General features: G+C 43.0%; 3 protein-coding genes across 6 annotated transcripts in view; 2 read left to right on the top strand and 1 right to left on the bottom strand.

Moving 5' to 3' along the window:
• The window catches only part of LOC119185831 (uncharacterized), a 59,505-nt gene extending 56,974 nt beyond the window's left edge, over positions 1–2,531 (bottom strand). The window contains exons 1-5 of the mRNA XM_075877643.1: positions 2,110–2,531; positions 1,865–2,037; positions 1,662–1,771; positions 1,526–1,587; positions 1,403–1,460 (exon numbers count right to left, since the gene is read on the bottom strand). Of these exons, the coding sequence (XP_075733758.1) occupies positions 1,403–1,460; positions 1,526–1,587; positions 1,662–1,771; positions 1,865–2,037; positions 2,110–2,140 (434 nt within the window). The 5' untranslated portion in view covers positions 2,141–2,531. The remainder of the gene's footprint in view (positions 1–1,402; positions 1,461–1,525; positions 1,588–1,661; positions 1,772–1,864; positions 2,038–2,109) is intronic.
• Positions 2,532–2,612: 81 nt separating this feature from the next.
• On the top strand, positions 2,613–24,185 carry LOC142775742 (uncharacterized protein F13E9.13, mitochondrial-like). Of its 4 annotated transcripts, XM_075877647.1 has the most exons (8): positions 2,613–3,148; positions 12,381–12,531; positions 12,626–12,753; positions 13,029–13,117; positions 14,126–14,188; positions 15,295–15,401; positions 22,031–22,137; positions 24,116–24,185. In XM_075877647.1, the coding sequence occupies exons 1-6, from the start codon at positions 2,896–2,898 to the stop codon at positions 15,316–15,318; spliced, it is 708 nt and encodes a 235-aa protein (XP_075733762.1). In that variant the 5' UTR covers positions 2,613–2,895; the 3' UTR covers positions 15,319–15,401; positions 22,031–22,137; positions 24,116–24,185. The 4 variants fall into 4 exon arrangements, with proteins under 4 accessions (XP_075733762.1, XP_075733761.1, XP_075733760.1 ...); XM_075877646.1 differs by lacking the exon at positions 24,116–24,185 and having other exon boundaries at positions 22,031–23,332; XM_075877645.1 differs by lacking the exons at positions 15,295–15,401; positions 22,031–22,137; positions 24,116–24,185 and having other exon boundaries at positions 12,381–12,434; positions 12,513–12,531; positions 14,126–14,684.
• Positions 23,673–24,658, top strand: LOC142775745 (large ribosomal subunit protein uL13m-like). The gene has a single exon (XM_075877659.1). It carries the CDS (start codon positions 23,990–23,992, stop codon positions 24,533–24,535), a length of 546 nt encoding a protein of 181 aa, XP_075733774.1. The 5' UTR covers positions 23,673–23,989; the 3' UTR covers positions 24,536–24,658.
• Positions 24,659–27,683: the final 3,025 nt, after the last annotated feature.

The following is a 27,683-nucleotide window of genomic DNA, read 5'->3' as shown; positions in this document are numbered from 1 at the left end:
TATCTGTATGACATACGTGTTCGTATTTACTATTTAAAGCCTTCAAAGACGTACATGCAAAATGGTGCATAGTAGCAACAACTTCAGATTATCGGTGGTCGCGGCGTGTGCTATGTTCATCGCTCGCGTCACCTGTCTACTGTTGCACGGCGGAAACCGTGGTCAGAGGCATCATAATCAATGTTACCATGGTTCTCCGTCAAGGCTACAGAAAACAATAACAGGAGACCTACAATATCACACTTTCTCATGCAACCAGCTGTGGAGAACGCAAGTAATTCGCTTACACAACACGTTCGCAACGGTTTGCATCCAGCGCTCCTGCTACTGGGATTCGCGAAAGCTGCAGAAATTGGTGAAACTGAAGTTGTTTGTCCGTGGCAATTCACAACCCAACAGTAGCATCGAGCGGGGTCTTTTTTCGTAGAGCGCAGAGACGTTGCGTCTGCTCTTGTTTTCGCCATCGTTCTAGTGAGTGAGCCAGCTAGCACTTCATGGCGGTTCGGTGACGCGACCTACTAGCTGAGAGAAATTAGTAGGGCTATTTATAAGCATCCAATGCAAAAATATACACCTAATATTTAGCTAAATTGGTGTTTTGTAAGCTGCAGTTGCACATGGTTGTGCAGCAAACTATGCAAAAGAATCGGGCTTTGCACTACTCAAAACTGTGTCGACAGGTGGTGCTGCGTGTACGCAAAACTTATAAAGTCATAAAGCGAGATTCAATAAAGAAGAAGAACAAAGCACATGCTGTGGGGGAGTTAAGAAAATAATGGAACATACTCTGATTCAATGCAGCAATATACGTGTGGGTATAAGCCTACATGAGGCTTTGAGTTTTAGGGACAAACATGGAAAGCTGAGAGACGGTTAGATTATTGGTGGCAGGAAAGCAGTGATGAAAGACACAAATAGTGCGAAAATGAAGTCATTCTGCCTGAAGAGGCAGAGAGATGGAACATAAATTTATATTTTTCTTTGTTATAATAATAATTTAATCAAAGTAGATAAGGCCTTGGGCCAACATAAAAAAGAAGTTTTTTTTTTGCAAGCCTGGTGGCACACATGCCACCCCCCCCCCCCCTTCCCGTTATAAAAGGGACGCTCATAGCATCCATACTTCCACTCCAGAGTCTGAAGTTCATAAATCCGAGTGAATAATTCTAGAAGCTGTGTACCACATAACAAAAATAGCAGTACAATTCCTTTGGTGGACATCTTAGCCCCTGGACTACAACGTGTTGCAAGAGCAATTTCACAAATGCAAAAGCAACAATGCCATCTGAAAAACCAAATCACAGCAAAAAGTTGTAGAGATAAGAAGAATCCTTTACAAAAAGCATGTCAGTCCGACTTCGAGTGTGAGGAAAGAAACCCGATATGCAAACCAAAGACTTACTTGACATCTAGGTCACTAAACAGACTCCTGTCCACTACAATCTCTAGCATTGCCCTCCCTGAAATGGAAAAAAAAAAGTCCGAGTTAATATCAGTTTGAAATATTAATTTATCAGCACCATACCAGGGATCGGCAAATTGTCAAGCAGGCCTTCGATGCGTTTTGTAGCGCTGGTAAGTACAGCCCTGAAGCAAAGATCAAAAGCTCAGAAAAAGAAGAAACAACCCTTTGTTTCAAGCGAGCAGCGTAGAATACATACGGCGACAGGTGAGATGGAAAGTGGTAGGTGTCTTTCAACCCCGCAATGTCGTCTGACCAGCTTTGCAAAGCACTCTGGAAGGAATCCAACTGGAAAGTCTTCCAAAAGGCCTAAAGCAGCAGAATGACAAGTATCAGAATGGACAAATTTTAGTGCTCTCCCTTCAACAATGGAAAGCTTTCAATAAGAATATTTATGCATACCTGAAGTTCTTCACATGGGCTCAAGAGAAATGGCAGGATCGCGAAGTGGACCTCACGACTTGGGATCAGCGGCAGCAAGTGGCTCGTCGGTGAGTCCGGCTCCCATGTCGGAGCATCCATCAGAAGATTCAAACGGTAAAAATAATCTTCCACAATATCCTTGCCAGCATCATCTAAATAGACACGATTTGTTACAGGTTACAGTTGATCACAGCGTCTACTTACGCGAAAACAAGCGAACGCACCTTTGATCAGGAACAGGCACCACCACTTCATGATCGCAGGTACCTCACACCGCCACGCACACTCGGCGTTCTGGCCACGGTTCGCATATTAGGCCAATATTCTTGCCAGATGAAGAAAAAAGAAAATCAGCACGCGCTACGATGCTCGCTCGTGCTCTGCTGATTGTTTACCGGCTCGTGCATGCATGCGCGTGCGCCAAGCTACGTTGCCCGCGAATTATTTGAATCATTGTGCCTAGACTACTACATCCGCTGCCTACATTTGGAGCGTCTAAACGTAAAACCGAAACTGAATTCTTCGACCACAGTTTAGAGGTACGATGTAGCCGAAAAACACCTATATGCACATAATATATGATATAGCGAATAAGCTTAACAAAACTCGTTTCAAGTTTACCCTTATCAGCAAACATATCGCGACCACGGTGTTATCAACTGAGGTCAGAGAACATTTAGGTTTCGTTTATGTCGTCCATCTTAGCACGGCCACATGACTTCGTTGCTCAAGTTATGGTGGCTAGAAGGGGAGGTGGCGTCAGCGCCGCAGGGAAAGCGATTTGTCGTTTTATGACACGGCCGCGGCAGCCGGGGTGGCGCTCCGGCCAACTCTTCGATGCCTGTCGAAAGCGAAGCGAGGGGGTTGGCGCTGTTTCTTCCGTCGTTTGTTTACCGTTTCGCGCACGTGTTTCTTTGTGCTTTACAGGCTGAGTTCGTCGCTTTTTGTGTGACAAGTATGTCGCACAAACTTATTTCCAGTCAGTACTGAGTGCGGTGATCTAAAGCGCAATGAGCTCTGGCGTGAAACGGAAAGCGTCGCAGACGCACTGCTTCGCGCCCGGCTGTTCTTCGGGCTACGTCTCTGCGAGGAAGTCCGGTCGGCAAGTGTCGTTGTTTTCTGTGCCCAAAGACCCTGAACGCTTCAAAGCCTGGCAGCGAGCAGTGCCACGTGCGGACAAACCACTGGAAGCAACCTCAGTTCTTTGTGAGCTGCATTTCGACGAACAGTACCTCGTGCGGTTTTTCACCCACACTATCAACGGTAAGACAGTGCGAATTCCTCGTGACCGACCTAAGCTTACGGATAATGCAATCCCCACCGTTTATCCGAACGTCCCTGCGTATTTATCGAAGAAACCGCCCCAGAAAAGAACGTCGAGGACGTCTACGGGGGGCCTACCTGCAAAGATTCCGCGGTGTGAAGGAAGCGCCTCTGTGCAGCCACCATACTCAAGTTCCGCGAAATTTTCAAACATACGCATTGTGCTGTGATTGGCATGATACATGTGCAAGCATTGCGAGGTTCGGCGGTAAATGTGCTTTGAGGTAACTCGGTACTATGGTTTTGTGTTCGTAATGAAAATTTCTTTTGATTGATTGATTTGTGGGGTTTAACGTCCCAAAACCACCATATGATTATGAGAGATGCCGTAGTGGAGGGCTCCGGAAATTTTGACCACCTGGGGTTCTTTAACGTGCATCCAAATCTGAGCACACGGGCCTCGACATTTCCGCCTCCATCGGAAATGCAGCCGCAGCAGCCGGGATTTGAACCCGCGACCTGAAAAAAATTTCTTTTCAGGGGCACCTTTCAACAAAATGAAATGCAAGGATCCAGATAGTGGACGCAGCTTGTGAAGAAGCAAAAATGTACAAGAAATGCGGTGTTGTATGTATCCGTACGCTTAGTTATCTTACAGTTAGCAATATATGCTAATATACGCTGTTGGACGGTGCTCGACTGGGCACGTTGGCATTTCCCAGCTCCCCATTGTATTGCTGCAGCAACGCACGAACCACTGCGCCGAATTCTCTTTTCTCTCCAAGTTGCACTTAATTTAATAAACTAGTCAAGTTCAAAAGCTTTTCTATATAACTTACGTCCTTGTCTCAAGGTCTCATTCAGGGGTACAGTGATCCAGGGCTGTCAAAGTGAGCGATGTGAAACAGCTTTTTGGGTCCACAATACACACGAGTAAACTCAACGTCACCTAGCTAGGCCCACTCGAGGATCGGTCAGGCTCGCGCGGGTGCTCTGGATATGACCAGGATTTTAGAGCTGGGGTCCTGGGCCTTACTAAGCCATATCGTCATTTCCTCTTAGTGGAAAGGAGAAAGAGGTGCAGGACATGCTCAAAGCCCGCATAACCATCACTAGTGCCACCACACTGGGATGTCCTAGCTTTGGGAACCGTTCCGGGTATACTCTGTATCAGACCACATTCCCTTACCTAAATTCTTGACAAAGTCTAAACGTTAAAGCACTTGCCACTTTTATTTTTTCTGAACAACCTGCAAAATAATAAAGGATAAATTGTGAGCACAGTAATTGTTCCATTCCTTGAAGAAGCTGCACACTACTATACAGTATGTGTGTAGCACAAGTTTTACTTTAGTTGCATTTAACTCTGCATAACCATCATAATTCTCATGATATCGTTGATGATTTGATAGGTGGGGTTTAACATCCCAAAACCACCATATGATTATGAGAGACGCCGTAGTGGAGGCCTCTGGAAATTTCGACGACCTGGGGTTCTTTTAACATTCACCCAAATCTGAGCCCACGGGTCTACAGCATTTTTGCCTCCATCGAAAATGCAGTCGCCGAAGCCGGGATTCGATCCTGCGACCTGCGGGTCAGCAGCTGAGTACTTTAGCCACTAGACTGCCGTGGCAGGACAGTGCACAGCGCCCCGTTTATGTTCAAAGCATAACTGGCTGAAATGGGCCGGGCTGTGCTCAAGCTTTTCGGGCCCGGGCCGGGTATGGGTTGTATTTAAAAACACCGGGCCAGGCTCGGGCGGGCCGGAGAACCATGTTTTCGGGCCGGGCTCGGACCGGAAAAATCAGCTCGTGCATTGCTTTAATGTGAACTAATATACATTTTGATAGGTGTTTTCACAGCTTAGCAACCTTTCATGATAGTGAAACCAACTTTACAGAGAGGTACATGCAGACGTGTATTTAGTAGTAAATTTCGAATACTTCGAATTTTTCAATAATTTAAGCTCAAGTCCAAGCAAATTGGAATACTTTAATATTTATTCGAATACTTGAAGCATTTGAATATTTGTGCATGCCTACTAAACACACTTAACAGAAAAAGTGATACTGTTATGATCCTAGATACACTCTATGATACTTGTTTGCACCTCAACAGCAGAGTCAAATATTTTCACGACAAACCTAAATAGAAGTGACTCATAGAGCAGTGGTTACGGTGTTCAGTTGCTGACTCGAATGTCATGGAGTGGATCCTGACCCCGGTGATTGTATTTCAATGAAGGCGAAGAGACTAATTTGCAGGAATGGAGGGCCACACGCAAGAATTTAATTTCGATACTTTATAAATTCGAAACAGTTCTTTTGATAAAACATTTAGCTCAGTCGTGTGCCTTTTTTTTAATGAGTAGTCACTTTTTACAGGTAATGGAGCTTTTTTCCTCTTCCTAGCTGACAGTAAAAAAGTGTATTATGTCCGACGAAGATTAGTGGCTTAGTCATTGGTAGACAGCAGCATTACAAGCTTTCGAGAACGCACGTGCCATTTCACAGCATGTACTGCTGTCGATGTTGATGCATTAAACTCATAATTGCACCGCTGCCCATCATCTGTGTGTCTGTGTGTGCTTAGTACAAACATTGGCAAGTGAGTGGTACTGAAGCTCTAACACCTTACTGAATCTTCGGAGTGGCTGTCACTCATACTTCGTGTGTCATAATGATACACCCTGCAAATTCACCGAGGAAGATCAACAAGTATTAACTAGGTTTCAGAGAATTGGCTGCAAACCATGACGTTTGCACTCAGTCTCAAACACGTTACTTACAATAATTCCCTACAGGACCAGGTGATATGGGCTCATTACAGAAGTAGTTCCGTACTGAACTGTAGCGTTCATACTGTAGCCTCCGATATGTGGGCTGCCATTACACTAATTTAGACACTTTCACTGTGGAATAGTTATCACCACAGTATATTATTGCAGTTAATATGTTCGTGTAACCCATCAAAGAGAATCATTGTGCTGCAAATAAAGGCACTTCTAGCCAGACTGCAAGCATGAATGATTGTAGTGCACTGCCTGACCCAGCGTGCATTAACTCTACTAAAATGCCCTGTGCTTTATGCTGGAGCAGTAGTGCAGGTGGCGCTACGGTCAAAGAGGAGGCACGAAAGGGACAAGAAACGAGGAAGAGTGTGTCGCTGCTTTACAAAGTTCCAAAGCTTGCAAAGCACAAAGCTATTCAGGTACCCTTTAATGTGCTGTACATGTCTGCTTTGAACACAATGCATTCACGTAGGTTTTTTAAATATATAGGAACAAGGATAATGAAATCCATGTTGTACATGATGACATTTGTGCATAAATGATTGTGCAAACAGTATCTTACCTTGCTGCCATTTTTCGAAAAAAAAAAAATATTTCTCAAACCTATGGCCACTTAAACTTAGTTGAAACTCATTATTATGTAAAACCCAAATTTTATGCCAAAAACCAGCAGTGATGTACAAGATGCTATTGTACGTTCCTTCCTCAGGATGGTGTCCTCGTTGAAAACATGTTCGACCTTCCTTATGTGAAATCGAATCAGGCTGGACCAGAATTGAATGCCTTCATGGCACTTGTCTACACAGAAGTAAAAAAGATACTTCCTTCTTTGCCCTGTGGTGTACAAATACTTGCTGGAAATAATAAAAGTGCATTAGCTGTTGCAGTAGCCACAGGTAATTCCTATTCTTTGCATACTTGCCGGAACCAATATTGTGACTTCATAATATATTCAGTAATTGTTTTCTGCCTGAATTGTTTCCACTGTTATTGCATACTTATTTAGTGATACTAGTATATCTATTTAATAAAATTTCTTTTAATCTGTCCGAACGATTTCCTCGTGGCTTGAAAAATACCATCTAACCATCCCATAAACAAGCAACCTTGTTTTTCCATACGTTTCGTTTTGGCTACCATTACTTTACGACATATTGACCCAATAGAGCATACACCATGAAAAAAAAAAATCTCTTTATAAAGTTAGCTATGCAGATGTGAAGCTGTCATTAAAGCTGTTCAGACAAAATTTTGTTGGTGAGAGAGCTTTTCAGGTTGATTTGTGTGAATAGACATAATCTCATTATTATTGGCAAACGTAGCTTAGAACATAAAATCATTCTTAAAGTGTATGTCATGCAACTGAGTGCAGAAAGCAGAACTTGGCTTGAATGTAAGCAAAAATAATTTGCATCGGGAGCCTCAGCTTGTAAGATACGTAGTCTTTGTCATCTCTGGATGGCAAAGAGATCAAAAGTCTGGAGATTCGCAGCATAGGTGGTGGCATGTCTTCAACGAAGAGCATCAATCTTAATCTACACTCATGTGGCCAGTTGTGTTTACATTCCAGCAGCTCTGGACCCACTTTTCTTGGTGCTCCCTGAAACTGAAAGTGAGACTGGGCACTATGAAAATGACTGGAAATAACCATCAAGCGCTGAAAAAATGCAAGCAGCCATCATAAGTGGGTCATAAATTACTTACTGCGAGAGAAAAACTGTGAACTATTCCACTCTGTTAACGTTGATAGTAACATGGCAGAGGCCAGTTTGATATCAAAGGCCAGGTTGTGAGTGGACTCCATAGTGTTCAACCCACTGAACAGAGTCTGCCGCTGCATGCTGATGACCACGCTGCAAGAAATGCACATTAAGCGATGTTTGTTTTCCATGTCCACCTATAAGACCACATTCTTTGCTTCACGATGTGTGCCAATTTTTTTTTTCTTCATGAGTAGGCTTTGATGAAACACACAATGTGTGCAAGCCAGCTTTCTCATAAATCACGCCAACGCCGATTCTTTTAGGTTAGCTTCACTTCTGAAGATAGATGCATTGCTGAAAAAACATAATCTTCCAGATACAATATGAACGTTTTTATTTGAATAGGATGGCCCTAGAACCTTTTCTTAGAGTACGAAAAGGAGTGAAGCATGGTGGTTTGGTAATGATGCACATGGCATCTTCTTTCCACATTTAAGCATAAGCGATTTAGTCTTTCACCATCATGTTGTCAGAATAAGAAGCATAATAAACACAACAGCACACCACGTACAAGAAGTCGAATTCTCTTGGTTCTAGTTCTATCAGTAAGATAATGTATCTCAAGAAAGGGAAAGAATACAATCACTGTTTGTAACACGAAGCCACAAGAAAAACCTTGAGGCTTCGTGCTACAAATGGGTGGTTGTCTTCTTTCCCTTTCTGAACCCTACTACCACCTTGTGGGTTTCCACAAAACTCGTTTGCAATAAAGTATCTCGATTTTTAAATATGCCTTCCTCGGTTAGCTAGCCCTGTCCTAGGAAACTGCAAACCAGGACACTATATACAATGTTAAGGTGTAAAATGCATGCAGACCTTATTGAACTGACCTCAACAACCTTGACAATTGCTTATTGCGATAGGATGTGTCTTTTCCTGTAAGAACTCAAGCATTCATACCAAGACCCTCTTTCATCTAAAACATTTGGCAAAGCATGTTTCTTTGTTTCTGCATATGGGTAAACAGGCCTTGTACGCGGAGGTGTAGGTCACATATAATTATTATAAACCCACCATAGGTGCCAAGGAATATTAAAACAACAGAGCCATTACGAGGGTTCCGTGAGAAAGAAAGAGATAAGAGGAAAAGCTGGGACGTTATTCAAGGTTCTATCACGTTGTCTACCCTTCATGTGAGAAAGGGAAAAGCTGTGTTAAAATCACTGACTAAATAAGTAGCTCATTTCCGTGTCAAACACATGGCTGCCGAATGTGCAGATTAGCAAGAAATCTATGAATGATATCCACACCTCTGGCAAATGAGTTTTGTGGAAGTAAGCAAGATGAATGCCTGCCATTGGATCATGTAATCAGCAGCTATGGTTTGTGTACTGAAGTGCAACCAGGTGTTACTCATGGAAACTGTCCCAGCAATGGACATTAGTTTGTTTATAGTACAAGCAGCTTCCACAGTAAGCGGTTAAAGGAGGACTTTTGCTCGAATGGATGGGATCATGTAGACGTAATGTTTTCCTCGTATTGTTTAAGGCCACAGTCGGGGCTGGGCTTAGCTTGGTGTAGCTAGGCTTATCCGTCTTTGAGAGTGCCGTACCAACTCCAAGAGTGGACCGATTGATCAGTATTAGGATCTAAGTGAAATGCAGTCATAGACAGTTTGAAATAGGTCTTGAGCTAATACTAACAATATTGTATTTGAGCAAGTCTCTGGAATGGTTGGGACGTTTAAGTGTCATAGAAAGGTGAATATATAAAGGATAGTAATTACTTGTGCAAAAGAGATCTTTAAGTCACCATTATGCAAATGATAAGTCAAGTAATCACTTGCAATCTGAACAATGTGGGACACAAGCAAGGGTGGTCACCACAGCTGACCCTTGAAAAAATATCAGTGAGTAAAGGTTTCTGATTTCACGTGCTTCTCAGGACCTTCCTGTGGATGCTGTGCATTTTTTATTTATCCGAGGCATATTCAAAGAATATGCATTATTCTAAAAGCAATTTTAAAGAGACACTAAAGGCAACTATTAAGTCGACATTGATTGTTGAAATAGCGGTCCAGAAACCTCGTAGTGTTACTTTTGTGCTGAGGAAAGGTCTATTTTGAAATAAAATCACGTTTTAGTGGTCCACATTGGATTAGCGCACTTCAAATTACCCGCCTCAAGAAGCAGACTGACCGGACCGACTCACTGCTATCTATATTTGCACGCGTCGGATTTCCTTCTGAAATCTAATGCGACAATAGTGTCTTCACCATCTGGCTTACCTCTACCTCTATGGATAAATGTGGAACAAAAGTGGTGCACAGCTCGATCCATCACCCGCAATCTCATGCGGTAGAGCGTATGCATTCCGTTCTGAAACGAATACTGAGAGCTCTTTGCTACGTCCACAAATGCGACTGGGAAGCGTGTATTTCTCCCGCTATACGTTCGCTTTGAGAGATCAGCTCCTCCTGAGAGCACTGGCTTTAGCCCTGCAGAGCTTGTGTATGGCAGGAGTTTGAGAACACTATTGCGAATGCTACGCGGGTCCTGCGAGGCCGGCTTTACTGCGCTAGTAGCAGCAGACCGAAAGAAGCGAGAACCACAGTGGCAATTACGGCCATTGATCAATTTCTCACCATTGGCTTCGAGATTGCAGACGTTTTTTTATTCAACTGCGCCTCTCTAGATGGCACTACCTGTCCAGTGTAACTACGCGAAAATTGAATTTTTGAATCACCCGTGCCATTCCCCATAGTAACGCCTGGTGGTTCTTTTTTCCATGAATTAAACAGAAATGAACAGGCAGCATTTTATTGAGTCTCTTGATACACGGAAGATTCTTTGTTTAGTGCAGCTAGATTCATTACTAGTGATTAATTGTAGGCGGTCTGTCTTATGTCATCGTGATCATTTTGAGAATATTCTACTGTGGTGCATGTGTTCTTGTGAATTTACCTTAATTTTTTGGTAAGTAGGGCACTGTTGTTTATAATATTGTCGTTTTAGATGTTGTCATACATTGAGCTTTCACTCTGACGTAAATTGTTTTTTGACTTTACTGGTCCCTTTATGTGTAAGAATTTAAATAAGATGATATTTGGTAAAAAAAATTAATACTAAAGATTTCCTTTTTCTCTAAACGAAACAAAGAGGATCATTCAAAATCTGTTTGATAAAAGAAAAAGGTTTTTATTATATGATATACATAAGCATGTAATGCGAAATGCCAGTGAATGCCCAGTAAACCTATGAGCTAGTAAATAAAAAACGTCCGATTTGTTATAGTATTGTAGATCATGACAGTGACTGTAATAAAATAAGGCAACAGCATGTCGCCATAATACTCATGGTGTGGTGTTGTTTACTTAGGTTTCAAATGCTTTCCATTACCAGAAAAGGACGCGATTATGTCTTAAAAAGTTAATATCAGTCTTGAGATGTTCATCCACAGAACATTACCTATATAGACTGGTGTTGTTATCCTCTTTGTCCCATGAGGCAGATGAATGTCTGTAGATGTGGAGTTCAAACAGGAAACTGCAGATATCTCATAAATGGTACTAGCCTTGAGGCCCTTGCTAAGATTGCTTGAGCATTGGCCAGTTCCAATTCAGCAACATAACTCCTAAACTACACAAGCAGTTTTTCAGCTTTAGTTTGTGCTGAATAATGATAATTACAGTTTCTGGTGTTCGCGAATCCTGATAGTGTGTAACTTGCAAAATGGCTTGGCACATGAGGTAAAACAAGGAGTACACAGTAACATGGTCGTCGGCAGGATTTTTTCCTAGGGGGGAGGGGCGTGCAAACCAGTGTTGCATTGCGACTGCTAGAGAGGCACCGTTGTAGCTTGGGTTAGGGCAAGTGCTGGCGAGGCTTGAAGGGGGTTTGTGCCCCTTTTGCACCCCCTGCCAACCCCTATGCGCAGTAATGCCTCACCGTTTAATTAAAGCATTGTTTGTATGAATAACTCAAATTATTTTTTTTTGTTGGCACCATAGTTTTGCGATACTTCCTGACTACAGAGTTGAGAGGCCCTGTCAATAGTCTAGAAAGGATGCACGTTGACTGTTAGTCTACTACTGCAATGACTACAAAAAGGCTTTTATGCTCATGGGCTCTGTGGAGAGCAAAGATGATTTCTAGCACAAACACTGGTCTTTTCACTTTTTTTCATCTGTTTGATAATATCTTGTGCATAGAAGTCGATGGTTAAAGAACAGCTCCTTCTCCTGCTTACTAGCTTCATCAGCAAGCAGTGGCCATTCCTACAAAAGTTATCTTCCCTTTTTTTTAACTTTATTTGAGTGAAAGTCTTTTCAGTGGCAATTCTGTTAGCGCGAAACACATTGAAATTATCTCTTATGGTCCACTGAACACTTGCACTGTGATTTTTTAGAGATAGCAGCAACCAAGCTAATTTACTGGAGTCGTTCACATTTTATTTGCTCATATATAATCAAATCTCAATTTCATTTTCCAGTGTGATGCTCAGTACAAAATTTAATTATGGAGCTTTATATCAGGAAATCTCTAAACTATTTTCTGAAAAGATTTGTTAATATTGACTAATCAGTTTATGGGTGGCATGGATTGGCAATCAAAGCTCCCAGCAAGACGAGTGCTTCTACGTTTAAAAAAATGAAGGTATTGAATGAAGCAGCTTTATACATGAAGGTTGTGTAGCCATATGTGTTTCAAGAGTTCATAAACCAAACTTTGTGCAGGTTTCCAGTTCGTGCGTGCTGAAGGCTTCGTGGTTGAACACGTGGCAGATGAAGGTATTATGAAATCCTGTGCCAGCGAGCTATTGCGCTACAGATGCATTATTGATGCTGAGGACATTCTTGTGTTTGCAGACATAAAGAAAAAACACTGGTCAGCATCAGGGAGTTCTTTCAACATTATATTGTTGTTCCAGTCATGCCAATTGTGTTTCATTAATGTCTACATGTAATTTCACCCTGGCCAGTTCACATGCAATCACAAGTGACGTCAGCATCCTGGAAACAATGAAAGCAGCCGAATTCTTTCAGTGTGATGGCATCATCCTGACTGGAGGTGCAACAGGCCTGCCACCCAGTACCACTGAACTGCAAGGTGTGCACTTGTGAAATGTTGCTTCTGTTAAAAATGTCATGAGCCAGCATAGTTTTGTTTTTTGATTCAGTGCAAGCACACATGGCTGCCAGTAATCATTTACAAACAGAAGCCACTGTAATGTTGCATTCTTGCATTACAGCCCTTCATAATTGCAAGCATTACATGTGACCGAGTGTATTACTGCTTTTCTGAGGTGAAAGCAGAAGCAACCGTGCCCGTGCTACTTGGATCAGGAATCACAGAGAACAACATTCAAGATTTTTTTGCAGCAGATGCAGTGATTGTGGGATCATCATTTAAACATGGAAATATCTGGAGCGGTGCACTGAATGCTCTAAGGATGGAGGCATTCATGGAAAAGGTGCACACACTACGTCAAACATTATCATATTCATCTTGACTCTGTAATACAAAAGAAATAATGACAGCTCTGAACTGGAATGTGGCATAAAAAAATGTTTTAATTTTTTTCTTCTTTCCATCTTTCTTAGGATGCATCTAAACATAGTAATAGCCTATTGGAATATTGGCCATCATTTTATAAATATCAGTTATACAGTTTTCATGGTTAACATTTGTTTCATCATACAATATTTTTATCTCTGGTATTTTCAATATGAAGTGCAGAAACTATAAAACATTTTTCGTTGGATATATTCCGGTGACACAGTACCACACAACATATGCATAGTGAGTACACTTTCCAAGTGCATCAGTAGTGAAGCATGAACAATCTGTACAAGTATGTTTTCTTGTTGTACATCTGCTGCACCTATGTGCACAACAAATAGTGGATAGCACGATACATGAATTCAAAAAAGAGCTTTCAATAATATGCATCCATTGAAAACTTGACAGAAAGGCTTAACCAAGTAACTTGTCAAAGACCGTAAACTGCACGGGTACAAAAATGCCATAGAAGTAAGCACGAAATGCACAAATCAAAGTTAATACCGTTTGTAAGCTTTATGCTTTTGTAAGACACTCTCGCGTACTACATACTGTCATTCACAAAGCACAAATCTAAGGTGCTGGAAAACCGACATATTAACAGTTGAGCCGACCATCGCAGCAGTTTGTAAATATATTTTTCTTTAGATTTGCATAGGTAAAGTTCAGCTCAGAAAGAAATTACTGCTGGCATTCTATAATTAATTAATTACATATTATTATAATTAATGACATACGACCGATCTAGCTGTTTACTGGTCACGAAATTGCACATTATGGCTCTTGTAATGCATTGTAGTGTTTTTTTAGCCAAGAAACTTAGAGTAAAGCTGAATCAATAATTACTGACTGTCCAATAAGATCGTGCCATATTTGCTTTTTGCATGATGCCGGACTTACGGTGTGTTGCCTTTTGCAGGAAAGAAGTGATGGGACTTTTTCGGACCAAGAAAGCAAGGACACATCAAGTCATGCTCCTGAGGTTAGCACCAGGCCAAGCGAAGTTTTCAGGATAGCCATCGAATCACTCAGTCAAAATGAGCGGACCTCAGTAGACGTGATGTTTATTATGCCACCAGCAACTTTTTTCATTCAAGTGTTTGTAAGCTATTTTTGCCACGCTGCAATTTGGTGCTAGATGTTTTATATATTTTTGAAAGCCTTTTTGTACAACACAGGAGCAGCTTCTAGATTCATTTGCACGAGGCGTCACAATGTACAGTATGACATGATGCAGCCACTGTGCAGGCATTTTTATATATCGTGTTAACAGCAAATGCATGCTTTTTATCACTTTCAATTTTTGCCCTCCCCGCCTTATGTAGTGAGCTATTCCTAAAGTAGGTAGCAAGAATGTGCATTTTCTTAAGACTGTGCCAGGAATGTGTACCAGATAAACGAGCATAGCATGTTGTAAATATTATTGTAGTCGCTCGTGACAGTTGCATATTCAAATAAAAACTTCCTGTGGTAACCCATTGCTGCATTCTGCATCTGATTTTTGTTCTGTGTTTAACCTCAAGCATTGTACATAAATTCACGCTTATTGTTCTTCGAATAAGGGCCTTTAAAAAGTTTGGGCAAACTGACCAAATAAGCACAGCGTGCGGGTACCCATACTGAGCAAGAGCAGCTGAGGGGTTGGATTTTTTTTTATATGAAAAGCGAATATATACAATGAAGGGGGAATTAGCATGGGAAAATTAATGTTTTCATTAAAATGTGGATGAAACGTTTTTCTACAGGCAGGATCTAAACCTTCATCTTCATGTAGTCCTTTCCCTTTAGAACTGCTTCGACAGCTGTTGGTCAGCCATCAGTTTTTTTCAATGTGTATGTCTTCTTCGTTAACCCTGGGAAAATCAGCAATTGCCACCCATGGACTCTGTAAAAGGTACCACGATTCGGGGTGTCTGTAGAACCCTAGAACCCTTGAAAACCCTGGAACCCTTGAAGTTGAGTATGTTGTCTAGGCACTGGAAACCACCTGAATGACTTTTTCTTGAAAACTTTTGACTTTCATAAATAGCGTGTAATTCGAGTAAAGAAAAAAAGAGGTTTTAAAATTACCTGACCTTTACTTTCTAGGGCGGATCAACATGGAACTGGTGAAATCTCAAATTAGGATATGGTGCATACTACAACTCTGGATATATAGCATCTGGAAAGGATACGCTTGGAAGTTCATTATGATGGTAATTTTGTATAAAAAAAAATTTTTGGCACAAGTACTACTTTGCTTCACTGTAATACATGCCCATGTTGCAGTGGAGTATTCTTAGGCAAATTCGTCGTTATCAAGTGCGAACTAGGTCTTGCTTCATATCTTTGTGGCATATATAATCTTCAGATTAAATATCCTCAGACTAAATGGCTTTTAATTTGCTCATGTGATAGCAATAATAAGCACAGTAGGCACAGCACATTATGTAATATTCATTAACCGTGTTGTGCGCTGGAGCCAACAGGCAGACTTGCCTGTTGGCTCCAGTACGAACCCTGTCACGAATTTTTAATGACAAGATTCCATCTTCTCCAGCCTCCTGGCTTTTTTTTACATTTTTAACACAAAAGTGCTTTATGCAGGGGTTCGCCATGGCTCTGCTGACAGATTTTTGTCACAGATATGATGTAAAATATATACTAACATATTGCAAAGAAAGAAACGGGAAGGAAAAGTTCCGCAGCAGGACGTCGAACCAGCGAACTCACGCTCCTCAGAGCGCGACGCTGAGCACTAAGCCACGGTTTGACCTTTCTCCAACTTGTCAACGGCGAGCCATTTATATACACCATGCACCACTGGCAATCCTCAAAGTTGAGCAACTACAGCACATTTTCGTCATCGGTAGCAAAATGGCACGACAGGCGGGCGTGCTCTGAAGGTCCTCGTGGGTGCCATCCCACGCGTCGCTATGCATGCGTGCCGCCACGTGGCGTGGTCAAAGTATGTATTGATGTTCCGTAGCCTGGTGGCCCACTCGCTTATCTTGGGATTTGGGTGCTTTGTACCTCTTGTGCTTTCACCGCAAATTACCTTTGAAGTTACAGTCGTTAAAGTGAGCACGAGTGTCACTTCGCTCGCCGTGTTTACGAAATTAGCATGCTGCTCACACACCAAGTAAGAATTGTCAGTTGTTCACGCTCGTCCTGTGTATACCTGTGCAATAATTTCGTTCATCTTTCTTTCTGTTTGAGCAGCATGCTTAAAGTGTCGAGCTGTAACAGTTTGTCCGCACTCGTCCTGTGCATGCTCATTTCGTCCATGCTTTGTGCTTGAGGTGTGTGCTACAAGTTTCGACCTACTAGCTGTTTTTTGCGTGACATAGCAATTTGTTGCTGTAGCATGAATTCCTTCACCCTTGAGGAGAAACAATGCACAATGAACGCTCAAATATCTCTGAGAGGACACGTCTCAATTTCGTGTTATACTGATTCCTAAATAGAGGGATCAGCCACTTTTTTTTTCTTTGCTTTTGCTCATTCAGCCGATCATTTGAAAACTCTCTGCAGAGTCTGTCCTTAGTGAGACTTGATGCTGAACTTGAAAAACTGTGCAACAATTTCAGAAGAGTTTGCTGGTGTGCCATGGTGTTAAAGCTTAATAGCTGTTGTGATAGGCATTGTAGTGAAGCATGCCTGAGTGCCTTTAGTGTGTAGGTTTGCATAGATAAATTTTAAAAAGAGGCACAGTAATTTTAATTATTTTTGTTGCTTTTTAATATTGCAATCGCGGCTTATGTTTTGTGAAGAATATACATGTAAGTTTATGTAGCAAGGTCAAATTTTAAATAAATGGTGGCACATCAAAATTATGCCGCATGATCGAGGCTGAGATGCATGCAAAAGCTGTATTGTTTAAACGAATACTTTAAAATGCGCTTGTGAACGATTCAAGCTGCCCTCACCACGCTCCGATTGTGTTATGCTCTATGTACTCTTGCAATAAAGGTGCAACGGAATGAAACAGGAATAGAACAGCTTTACGGCTTTATTTGTGCACACTGCTATCAATTTACTAAAGCTGATCACCTAGGCTCTGCGAAAGTTACTTTGATGGCTTCTTGGTGTCGGCGGGTGGTGTCTTAGGTTCCTCCATTATCCCGGACACAGCATTCACGCACCACGAAGCAGCTTGCTCTGAATATTCTGGCGTGTTCAGGAGGTGCTTGAATGTGGCCTTGACACCTGCAGGACAGGGAAGGAAGGAAGGGCATCGTTCGGCTCCTCTCAAACTTTCTAACTCCATCTGAAAGTTACAAAATTGGCAGAGAGGGAGAGAGAAAAGCAAAGGAAAGGCAGGGAGATTAATCAAGTTACACCCAGTTTGCTACCTTACCAAGGGGAAGGGGGGGAAAGAGAGAGAAAATAATGTGCTTGAATGCTTAGCAGTATGTACCAATCAGGCCCAGGAGGTCATGAAACTGAACTGTCGCAGGGTTCGAACAGGACGACTTCGACTGTCTTACACGAAGTAGACTACAATCCATGATGTCAAAGAAGGCTTGTAAGGACTGGCTCCATAGTACCAAGAACTTACTGTGCACTTCGAGCTGATTGGCTTGTCCATCCACCAGCTTGGTGATGAGTGAGTGCTTTGTGCTTGCCAGTGGCCTCAACACAGCAATTACAGAGGTATGGGAAGGTGAGGGGAGAACAACTGTAAGCACATGAAGGAGCCAACTGTTTGAGGTTGGGAGTAGACATATCACGTTTGCATGATTATGGTGTGCCTCTAATTCTAATGTGCAGGTAATCTTAAATTAGAAAAATCTTAGAAAGGCAAAACTTGATGCCTATTTCACTTCTAGGTCCAGTGGTAATGTGCACAGACATTCTAGGGCTACATTTAAAAAGAAATAAAAATGAAAAGTTATAATCTTGCAAATGTACTACTGCTTGTCTAGGGTTTTTATCGTGGACATGGCAGTTCTTGGGACTTGTCCTGTGTCCTGTAGCCTAGAATATACTTGAACTATTATAGCCATTCGATGGGGCAACCTTCCTCTATTTCATGGGATCGAATCTCGGCTGCGGCGGCTGCATTTCCGATGGAGGCGGAAATGTTGTAGGCCCGTGTCCTCAAATTTGGGTGCACGGTAAAGAACCCCGGGTGGTCGAAATTTCCGGAGCCCTCTACTAAGGCGTCTCTCGTAACCATATGGTGGTTTTGGAACGTTAAACCCCGCAAATCAAACAAATCAAACCTTCCTTCTATCAGAAGTCTAGTACTGCAACATTCTGTAGAATTCTCTACCTAAAAGAAGAATAGCCTCCACGTTTCTTAATTTCTAATCTTGCTTGAACCTCTGATCTCATGCACAAGACTGCATTGCTGAAAGACAAACCAGGAACCATAACCCCTTTCCATATTCCTCTCACAACATCATATTTATTGTAATTTCACAGTGCCCTATTTTTCATCACGACTGGATTACTGTTACCTTTAGTCCTTGCGTATATATTTTGTGTCCCCTTAGGTACTCGGTCCCATTGCTTATCCATACGCACAGATATTTGTATTTATCTGTTAGCTCTACCGTGGCCTCCTGTATCCTAAGCTCACTACTTTCACTATCATTAAAAATTATGACTGCTGATTTTTTTACTGAATCTGACATCTAACCTATCTTCCTCATTATCGCAGATGTTCATCAATCTCTGCAAATCTTCCTTGTTGTCGGCCATTAGCACTATATCAGCTGTGTACATCAATGCTGGTAGTGCCTGTTCAGTGAGTTTTTCTTGTTTGATGAAAGAGAAGTTGAAGCCAAATCTACTCCCCTCTAATTTGGCCTCTAATCCTTGTAGGTAATCATGAATAACAAGGGTGACAGACGACATGCCTGCCTAAGCCCCCGTTTTATCTCTCTGGGCTTGGATACCTGTTTTTTCCTAATTTATAACTACCTTGTTGCTTTTATAGATATCCTTCAAAAGATGAATGACTCCATCTTCCCACCCAATGTGTCCAGTATTCCCCACAAGTCCTCTTGAATCACGCTATCGTACGCTCCCTTGATATCCAAAAATGTCAGCCACAGGGGCCCGTGTTCCTTTTCTGCTATTTCGATGCAGTGCGTCAGTGAGAACAAATTGTCTTCCAACCTCCTTTGTTTTTACAAACCGATTCTGCAGTTCTCCCAGTTCCCCTCATCCTCTATCCATGCTTGCAGTCTTTCCTTTGTAATTTGCATAACCAGCCTGTAGACCACTGATGTCATTGTTATAGGGCGGTAGTTGTTTATGTCAGCTTTGTCCTCCTTTCCTTTATAGATCGTGCTCATCCTGCTAACTTTCCATTCGTCGGAGACTTCACCACCGCTTGTTATTTTGCTCGCTGCCTCTCTTATGCTTAGACTTGGGACCCAATGTCTTTATCAGCGCATAACTGGGATGCCATCCGGGCCTGTTGATGTGCTACTAGAAACCCTCTTCTCAGCCCTTCCACACTCTCGTTGTGAAAATGGAGCCACTGCACCACTTGATCCATCCTTGTCTATTAAGGTGTATATGGCACTTACTTGAAATTTCTCTGTCACCCTTGTTCTTATATATTTAATAGCTTCGTCCCCTTCTAGCCTAGCACCTTGAGCTGTTGTTATAAACCTCTGCTCTAGGCTCGTCTCATTTCTTAGTTAGTTTGGATGGTTCCAAAATTTTGCAGCTGCCTTTCTATCTTTCTCATCTACTTCTGCCAGCCACTGAGCTCCCTTTCTTCTAATCTTTTCATTGATCAGAAGGGATGCATCTATTCTACAGCTTAGAAAGGTTTCCCATTTTCTTTCAACATCATCTGTCGGTTCACCCCGCTGCTTAGCATGTCTGTTCCCTAGAGGCTTCCTGACGTTTTCCTATGGCCCTCTTAACTCCCTCATCTTTGGGTTTGTGTCTTCTTTTCCGGGGTGACTTGTCACGCGTCTTAGCAAGCTCTAGCTCAAAGAGCCTAATTAGATTTGTGTATGTTGCTTATCTTGTCTCCTTCTTACTTTTTCTGCTCTTCCAAAACTTAGCTTGATACGTTTGTGATCACTACCCAGACATCTGGAGCCACCATCTATGTGCATTCCCCTGAGCTTATCATACATCCTATGTGACATCAGTGCATAATTTATCGTCGACTGCCGCCTTCCTACCTCCCATGTTATTTGCCCTTCACACTTCTCGGTACTCTTACAAATGATCAAATCAAGCCTTTCACACATATCCATGATCATTTTGCCTGTTGGGTCAGTTTACCCATCTATATCTCTTATGTGCGCATTCATATCTCCTAGTATAATTATCTTGCGCTCTCCTCCTAATTCCTCAATGTCATTTGTTATACACTCTACCATTGCTTGGTTTCCATCTCTGGCCTTTGCTCCCATTCACAAGTACACCAAGCCCTGTCGGGGTGCTCTAGTGGCTAAGGTACCTGGCTGCTGACCCACAGGTCGAGGGAGCGAGTCCCGGCTGCGGCAGCTGCATTTCCGATGGAGGCAGAAATGTTGTAGGCTCGTGTGCTCAGATTTGGGTGCACGTTAAAGAACCCCAGGTGATCGAAATTTTCGGAGCCCTCCACTACGGCGTCTCTCATAACCATATGGTGGTTTTGGGACGTTAAACTCCACATATCTATTACTCAACAAGTACACCAAACTAAGGAGTATCATATCTGCCCAGCTACTTTCCCTCTTAACCATAAATGTTTCGTGCATCCATGCTTGACTCTTTGCCAACACATACATTTATGTATAAATGCCCCAATTCCACCTCCCTTTTGCTGCCTTCTGTTCTATTGCAATATTCCCATACGAGGTCCAGATTGCAAGGTGGTTGCTCCATGTCCCGAAGATGTGTCTCCACAACCCCATATACCATCAGCTCCTGCTGCCTTAACTGCTCCTCTATCTCTTCCCACTTTAACCTATTCCTGCCACCCTGCATGTTAATATAACCTACGTCTGACTTAGCTCGGCCCTTGTGCTTACGTCGATTTCTTCTCCCACGGACTCCGTGTGGCTTGAATATTTGTGCCCTTTTAGAACCGTCTTTGGCTACACTGTTAGCCTCATGGTCCCCCTAAAAAAGCTGTGGCTTGACTCCTGCCCGTCGCACCACTGTAATGAATGTCATATTGTGCAAAGGGGCGAGCGCCGAGCTCGTACACTTCGTACACGTCTTGGTTCGCATCTTGGTTCACGCTAGTGATCTCAATGTTCCCTGGTTGTGCAGTGTACTAAAAGGGTGTTGCGCTTAGTGCATGGAGGAAGGGTAACTTAGTGAGGTCTGAACGTTAACTTTACTCCTTTGCCAAATGGTGCCAGCATGGTGCCAGCCTGTTGAGCGCTGACAAAACGACAATATTATTCAACAACAACCTGTAGTTTTTAAAAACACTTTTAAAAAGTTTCACATTGTTTAACTGCTGGTAATTTTTGGCTGGAGTAAACAAAGCTTGTTTAAAAGCAAGAGTGAGGTCAAGAGAAAACTGAGGTGATTGCGATATAAAAATTATTTTGCTGTTTATATTACTTACTTTTTACTACTCCACAATTTTGCATGTGTAACCACATTTTTGAGATATTAATTTTGCCTGTAGTTGATTTTGTTTACTCTCGTTAGTTCTATTTTGTTGTGAATGTATAATTTATGTATTACCTCTTTCACTGGTCCTGACACACAAGTTTTTTATGTAACCAAATTTTCCCTCTCGTACTTGTTTTAAGTGCTTGAGTTCCTGGTCACCATGTTGCAGTGTTGACACTTCAAAGACCACAAGCGATGTTTTCAAAGATTATTTCTGCTCATAAAGAATGCCTTCCTTTCGGCTTCACTCCAGCAACAAGACCAGCGTCATCTCCGTGGTGTCTACAACAACCACAGGTGTGCCTCTCTATTCCGGGAATAACGAACAAGAGCCGTCATTCAACAGTGGTCCTACAAAAGGTGACATTTTCGCTACTCAACTAAATATACGGCCAGAGGACCCACATTTACACCGATGTCTCGACATATATATCTGTGGAGCTGTCAGCCGATCGGTCTCGGCTGACAGCTCCACAGGTGCTGTTGTCATCCCGGCGTACCAGGTCACTAAAAAGCTCAAACTGTCGCATAGGACAACATCCACAGCAACGGAGCTTGTCGCCTTACGTGCTGCTATACTTTATATTGCGGAAGCCCGACCTCAAAAATGGGCTGTGTTCTGCGACTCTAAGGCATTCCTTCAGAGCTTGCAATCAGCTTTACGACAAAAGGAGCATTAACAACTAGTGAATGAAATAAGAGAAGTGATTCACAAAGTTTTATCGAAAGGACATGACGTGGTGTTCCAGTGGTTACCGGGACATTGTGGTATTGTCGGTAATGACCTTGCTGATAATGCTGCCCGATCCGCCCACGCGGACGCCCAGACAATCCCAATTCCATTGTCGAGAACCGACGTTTCAAGGGGCCTTCACTCGTTCGCTAACACCATGTCGGAAACTTGGCTGAGTGACCCCAGTGTCAGGAACCGCCGCCTACACAAATTGGACCCATCGAGAAAGCTTCAAGTTCTATCCGACCTCTCCCGGCAGGATTCGACTTTACTGTGCCGCCTGTGGTTAGGAGTAGCTTTCACAAAGGCGTACTCCTTTCGCATAGGAATGGCAGATAGCTCCCGATGTGAATCGTGGGACACTGACGAGACAATAGAACATCTACCGTGTTCATGTGAACGTTTTTCGAGAGAACGCAACTTGCTACGTGAAACGTTAGAGACACTAGACAGTAGACCTTTCTCCGAAATAAAGATCCTTGGTTCATGGCTGAACGCGTCGCAGGCCAGCAAAGCGACGCAAGCACTGCTAGGTTTTCTAAAGATGACTGGACTACGCGACCGCTTATAAGCGTGCAATGGACAAGGTCACATCTACACACACGTTGCCCTTCACTTCTCTCTCTTTTCTCCTTTAATCACCTCACCCCTTCCCCCAGTGCAGGGTAGCGAACCGGACATGCGTCTGGTTGACCTCCCTGCCTTTCATTTCTTCCCTTCCTCCTCCTTGATCTGTCTGTTAATGCACTGCATAATTGTTTTTTTTTTGTGTATGAACTCGCTTTGTGTCAGTTTATAATAAATAAGAATGTTTTATCTGAATATATTGTCTTTGGTTATTTTTGGGTTACTAATGGGCCTGAACTTGGCAGGTTGCTCTCCGAGCACCTGGCAACCCTGCGTCAGACTCATTTTGTTTTTGTTATTAAGCATAGAGTTTTCCACAATAGTAACTATAGGGAACTCTGGCGCTAGTGTCTATGGGAGCTGCAACGCACGGCACTTCAACGAGCATGGGAATGATGGGTAGTACACATATTTGTCTAATTTTCGTACTTGTGGCCTGCTTCTGGTTCCGTGTGTGTTCGTGTGGCTCGGAGCTGTTTTTTCACGAAAACATAAATTAGCAAATGCTCACCGTTTGTGCTTCACAACCTTATTTTTTTAAGCTTACTGTTTCGAATCAAGACCTTAAGTTCAAAAGTGTTCGTTCCTTCTTTCAAAACAAAACCGAAACAAAGCAATAAACAAAGCCGCAAGTACGAAGACTAGGCAAATGTGTGTACTACCCATCATTCCCATGGTCGCTGCACGATCGCAGCGCCAGAGTGCCCTCTAGTTAATTTTACAAAACTATGTTATTAAGTACTAAACTGGTAGGTGTTCTGTTGTACTATCATATTCTAGTACTCTATACTTTTGTAGCGTCATGTGCCAGTGATTTCTCAGTATCGTAAAGTGCATATTTCCTGCTTCGATATGGGTGTGTTATCTAATTTCAAACGGGTGCAACAGTGGGCAACGTTTACGCGCCGCTGGCTCCTTTACGACGCGCGATGGAAGAACCCATTCCAGTCCGCCGAGATGATCTCCGACGTGTTGCAGGGCAAACACAAGCCGATATTTTCTCCCACATGCCACTGCGGGGACCACGTTGTGGTGACGAACTGCAGCGAAATCGCCATGCCTTGGTACGAGTGGAAGTACCGCATGTATTTCCACGACACACGGTTTCCAGGCGGGCGCTCCTGGACACCGGCATGGCATGTGCAGGACAAGGACGCGACAAAGGTTCTTTGGAAGGCTGTGTACAGGGCACTGCCAGGCGACCTGAACAGGCGAACCCGGATGGCCAGGTTGCACCTGTTCCCAGACGACAAGGTGCCTCGCGAAATTATAGACAACATCTCGGGTCAACTGAGGCAGCTCCGGCGTGCACCTAAGAAGCTCATCGAGTACTCGGAAGAGGAGCAAGCGAAGTTCCCAAAAGTATTTGAGTTCCCAGATGACTACATTATTCAGTAGCCTAGCCGTCGTAACTGTTCGCGCATCGCTGTAACGGAACTGTTGTGCAAATTAAATTGTTCATCTCGAGCACATTTTACTGATTGCAGACAATACGTGAAATAAAGCAGTATTGTTCACTTCCTTCTGTTGTGGGCTAACCTGGTGCAAATAGTACGCTCTCCCGCATGCGAAGTAAACACCGTGCTCGAACACAAATCGCTCATCTCTTACGTTCACTGTTAGCAGCATGCAAGTATACGCTAACACATTCGCTCCAGATGTAAAACTTCTGATATCAAATGCTACGCACCCCTTTCCGTTCTGCTAAAAAAATTAGGCCTGTGAATAAGATGTGCCTGCAGCAAGCAGCAGAGCTGGCGCTTTAGATTGCACGTCCTGTGAGAGGGGATTGGCCACACTAATCACCTTGGGTTCTTTATTACCGGTAGAATTTCTGTTTGCTGATTTTCAAGAGCCATCAATGCCGGTCTTCAGTCCCGACCAGGGCTCGCCCTGGTCGGCCAGTCGCCTTGCTGAATCGGTACCACTGGAGTGTTTCCTTAAGAACGGCGTAAGCAGTTTGCCTGTCGCGCTTGTGCCCACTGATGGTGGAGCCATTCGGTTGAGTGAAACACAAGTGTTTCAAGAAGAACTTCGCAACATAAGCGGTCATTTTCTGGACATCTCGGAGGTGAGGCGTTTCGGCAAGACTGGCATACTATGCAGGTCTTCAAATATTCAATGCTTAACAGACTTATTGGCCGCCACGAGATTTGCGTTCATTGCTGTTCGCGCTTTTATCCCCCCTCATCTTGCTTGTGTGAAGATCATTGTTTGTGGTGTTCCAACTAACATTAGTCCTGAAGCATTCTTAAAGATGGTCTCTCCAGCTGGCGTGATATCTGTCTACAGATGCACCAGACCTGTAGGTGATACGCGAGTCCCTACTGAAAGCGTCATCGTTACGTTTGCTGGTCTCACACGCCCCTCTGAGCTGAAAGCCTGTCCTTATCTATTCCGTGTAGAGGCATTGACACCTCGCCCACTGCAATGCCGTTACTGCTGGCGATTTGGACATAGCGCTAATGCTTGCAGGTCCTCATTGAGATGTGCGAATTGCAGTTGGGCACATGCCGCATATAATTGTCAGGTAGACAACTGCAGGTGTTGCCTATGTGATGGAGCACACACAGCCACGGACAATAGCTGCCCTGCTCTAGAACGTGAAACACTAATTCTAGATATAGTGGAGAAACGCCGTTGTTCTCGGTCTGAGGCAACATCCTTCGTTAAAGAGCGCGACGTGGGGTACGCTGCTGCTACGTCACGCCAGTGTGAGTCAGTTGAAGCGACGGTCGCTTCCGCAGTGTCGGCAGTGATAGATAAGGCCATGCCGATGATTATGGAACGGATTTTCAACACTTTGCTGAAGATCTGACCGAGATGCTTGCCGCCAGGTTAAACAGCCTTATTCCCTCCTTCGCTGCACACACTGTCACGGTCCAGGGTGAAGCTGAGCATCTCGAGAATGAACAAAATGATCAGCCTCAAGAAGATGTTACCTCTGAAACGCTCATCAGCGCTCAGTCGCTGACCCCTGTGGGGCCCAGTGGGTCGTTAGGTGACATGAGGCTTGGTAATATCATTCATAAACGACGCAATGCTCCATTGTCTCCAACCAGTTTGCCAATGTCGAAACCAAAAAAAGTTATTACTAATGCCAACAACCAGCAGGACGTTTTGCGTTCTGCAGTCGAGTCAACTATATTAAGCCCATCATAGCGCCTGTAAAAGTTCTCCAGTGGAATTGTCGTTCCGTATCTTCAGCTTACGTAGATCTTATTTATCTCACAAAGCAAACAAATCCTAATATAATTTTACTTCAAGAGTCTTGGCTATCAGTAAACCAAACATTTACTCTGAAATATTTTCGAACTTTTAGACTGGATCGGCCAGGTAGAGGAGGTGGATTATTGGCCCTAATATCTTCAAAAATGTGTCATCAAGTTACTGTAACTTTTGAACATATTTGTCCGGATTGTGAATTGTTAGGAATAGATTGTTTGTTACCTGACTCCAACAGGATTACAGTGATTAATGCGTACTTTCCGAATGGAGTAAGACGCACAGATCACCTAGATTGTGTTATCAAGAATTCTTTGTCAAATTCAATTTTATTGGCTGGGGATTTTAACTCGCATCACACTTCTTGGGGGTTTAAAACAGATGGCTGTGGCAAAAGATTGTGGAATTGGTTGCAGGATAATAATTTTGCTGTCATAACTCTGGACAAGTTACCTTTGTACGCGGGATAAGCTCATCAGCAATTAGACCTAACATTTTCGTGTGGCCAGTTTATGATTTCATCGTGGGAAACGTTTGATAATGAGACGAGTAGTGATCATGTACCGCTTACTTTTGAAATATTGCTACCACAGCTTACCTCTGCTATCCGGCAACAACGGTTCACCAACTATAAAATTTATAAAACTGTTTTAAACTCCGCGCTCTCGTCATTGAGAGGACGCGTCGAACAGCAACGAGCTGCTTCAGTAGTAGCGTGTCTAAGTGACTCTGTTCAGCCGGCAGAGTTTTCTGTTAAGTACGGCAGCACACCGTCAAATTCAGCCATGTGGAATGAAGATTGTACGCTTGCGTATAGGCGACGTAAGGCTGCTTAGAAACGTTTACGCCACAATTATACTCCGAAAAATTAGATTGACTATAAATTCAACGCAGCGCTGTTTTAAACCTACAGTTGCTATAGCTAAAGATAAAACAAAATTGTGACTTAATTTCGCGTTTATTCAAACCTGATAAAGATCTGCCCTGTACAGGTTTCTACGGAACAAAAAATTGACGCAGGTACCAGCATATTCGCATTCAGTAGTGCTGTCTCCTAAAGAGACAACAGATTTGTTAGAGGGCATCATGAAAGGACTTGAAGCACGTTTCGCTTCGTCATGCTTGAGACCTGTGACATTCAAAAGCGTAACCTCAGACTTTGGGGAAGTCACTATGGCAGAACTGGCAGATGTCGTACTAACTGTAAAGCACTCAGCTCCCGGTCCAGATCAGATTACAAACTCTATGATTAAATTGATATTTAATTCCCATCCCAATGAGCTTTTGAATATTGTTAACTATTCCTTACAGTACACATGGA

This window comes from Rhipicephalus microplus, chromosome X, assembly GCF_043290135.1.
Source record: "Rhipicephalus microplus isolate Deutch F79 chromosome X, USDA_Rmic, whole genome shotgun sequence".
Lineage (NCBI taxonomy): Eukaryota > Metazoa > Arthropoda > Arachnida > Ixodida > Ixodidae > Rhipicephalus > Rhipicephalus microplus.
This window is presented reverse-complemented; position numbering and strand designations above follow the sequence as displayed.

What these genes read in the sequence shown, in the direction of transcription:
- LOC142775742 (XM_075877644.1), top strand. Translation starts at nt 2,896, where the DNA reads ATGAGCTCTGGCGTGAAACGGAAAGCGTCGCAGACGCACTGCTTCGCG. An exon ending in CAGTACCACTGAACTGCAAG is followed by an intron (nt 12,754 to 13,028) that starts GTGTGCACTTGT and finishes TTTTTGCAGCAG; the next exon opens with ATGCAGTGATTGTGGGATCA. An exon ending in TGGAGGCATTCATGGAAAAG is followed by an intron (nt 13,118 to 14,125) that starts GTGCACACACTA and finishes TGCCTTTTGCAG; the next exon opens with GAAAGAAGTGATGGGACTTT.
- LOC142775745 (XM_075877659.1), top strand. Translation starts at nt 23,990, where the DNA reads ATGGGTGTGTTATCTAATTTCAAACGGGTGCAACAGTGGGCAACGTTT.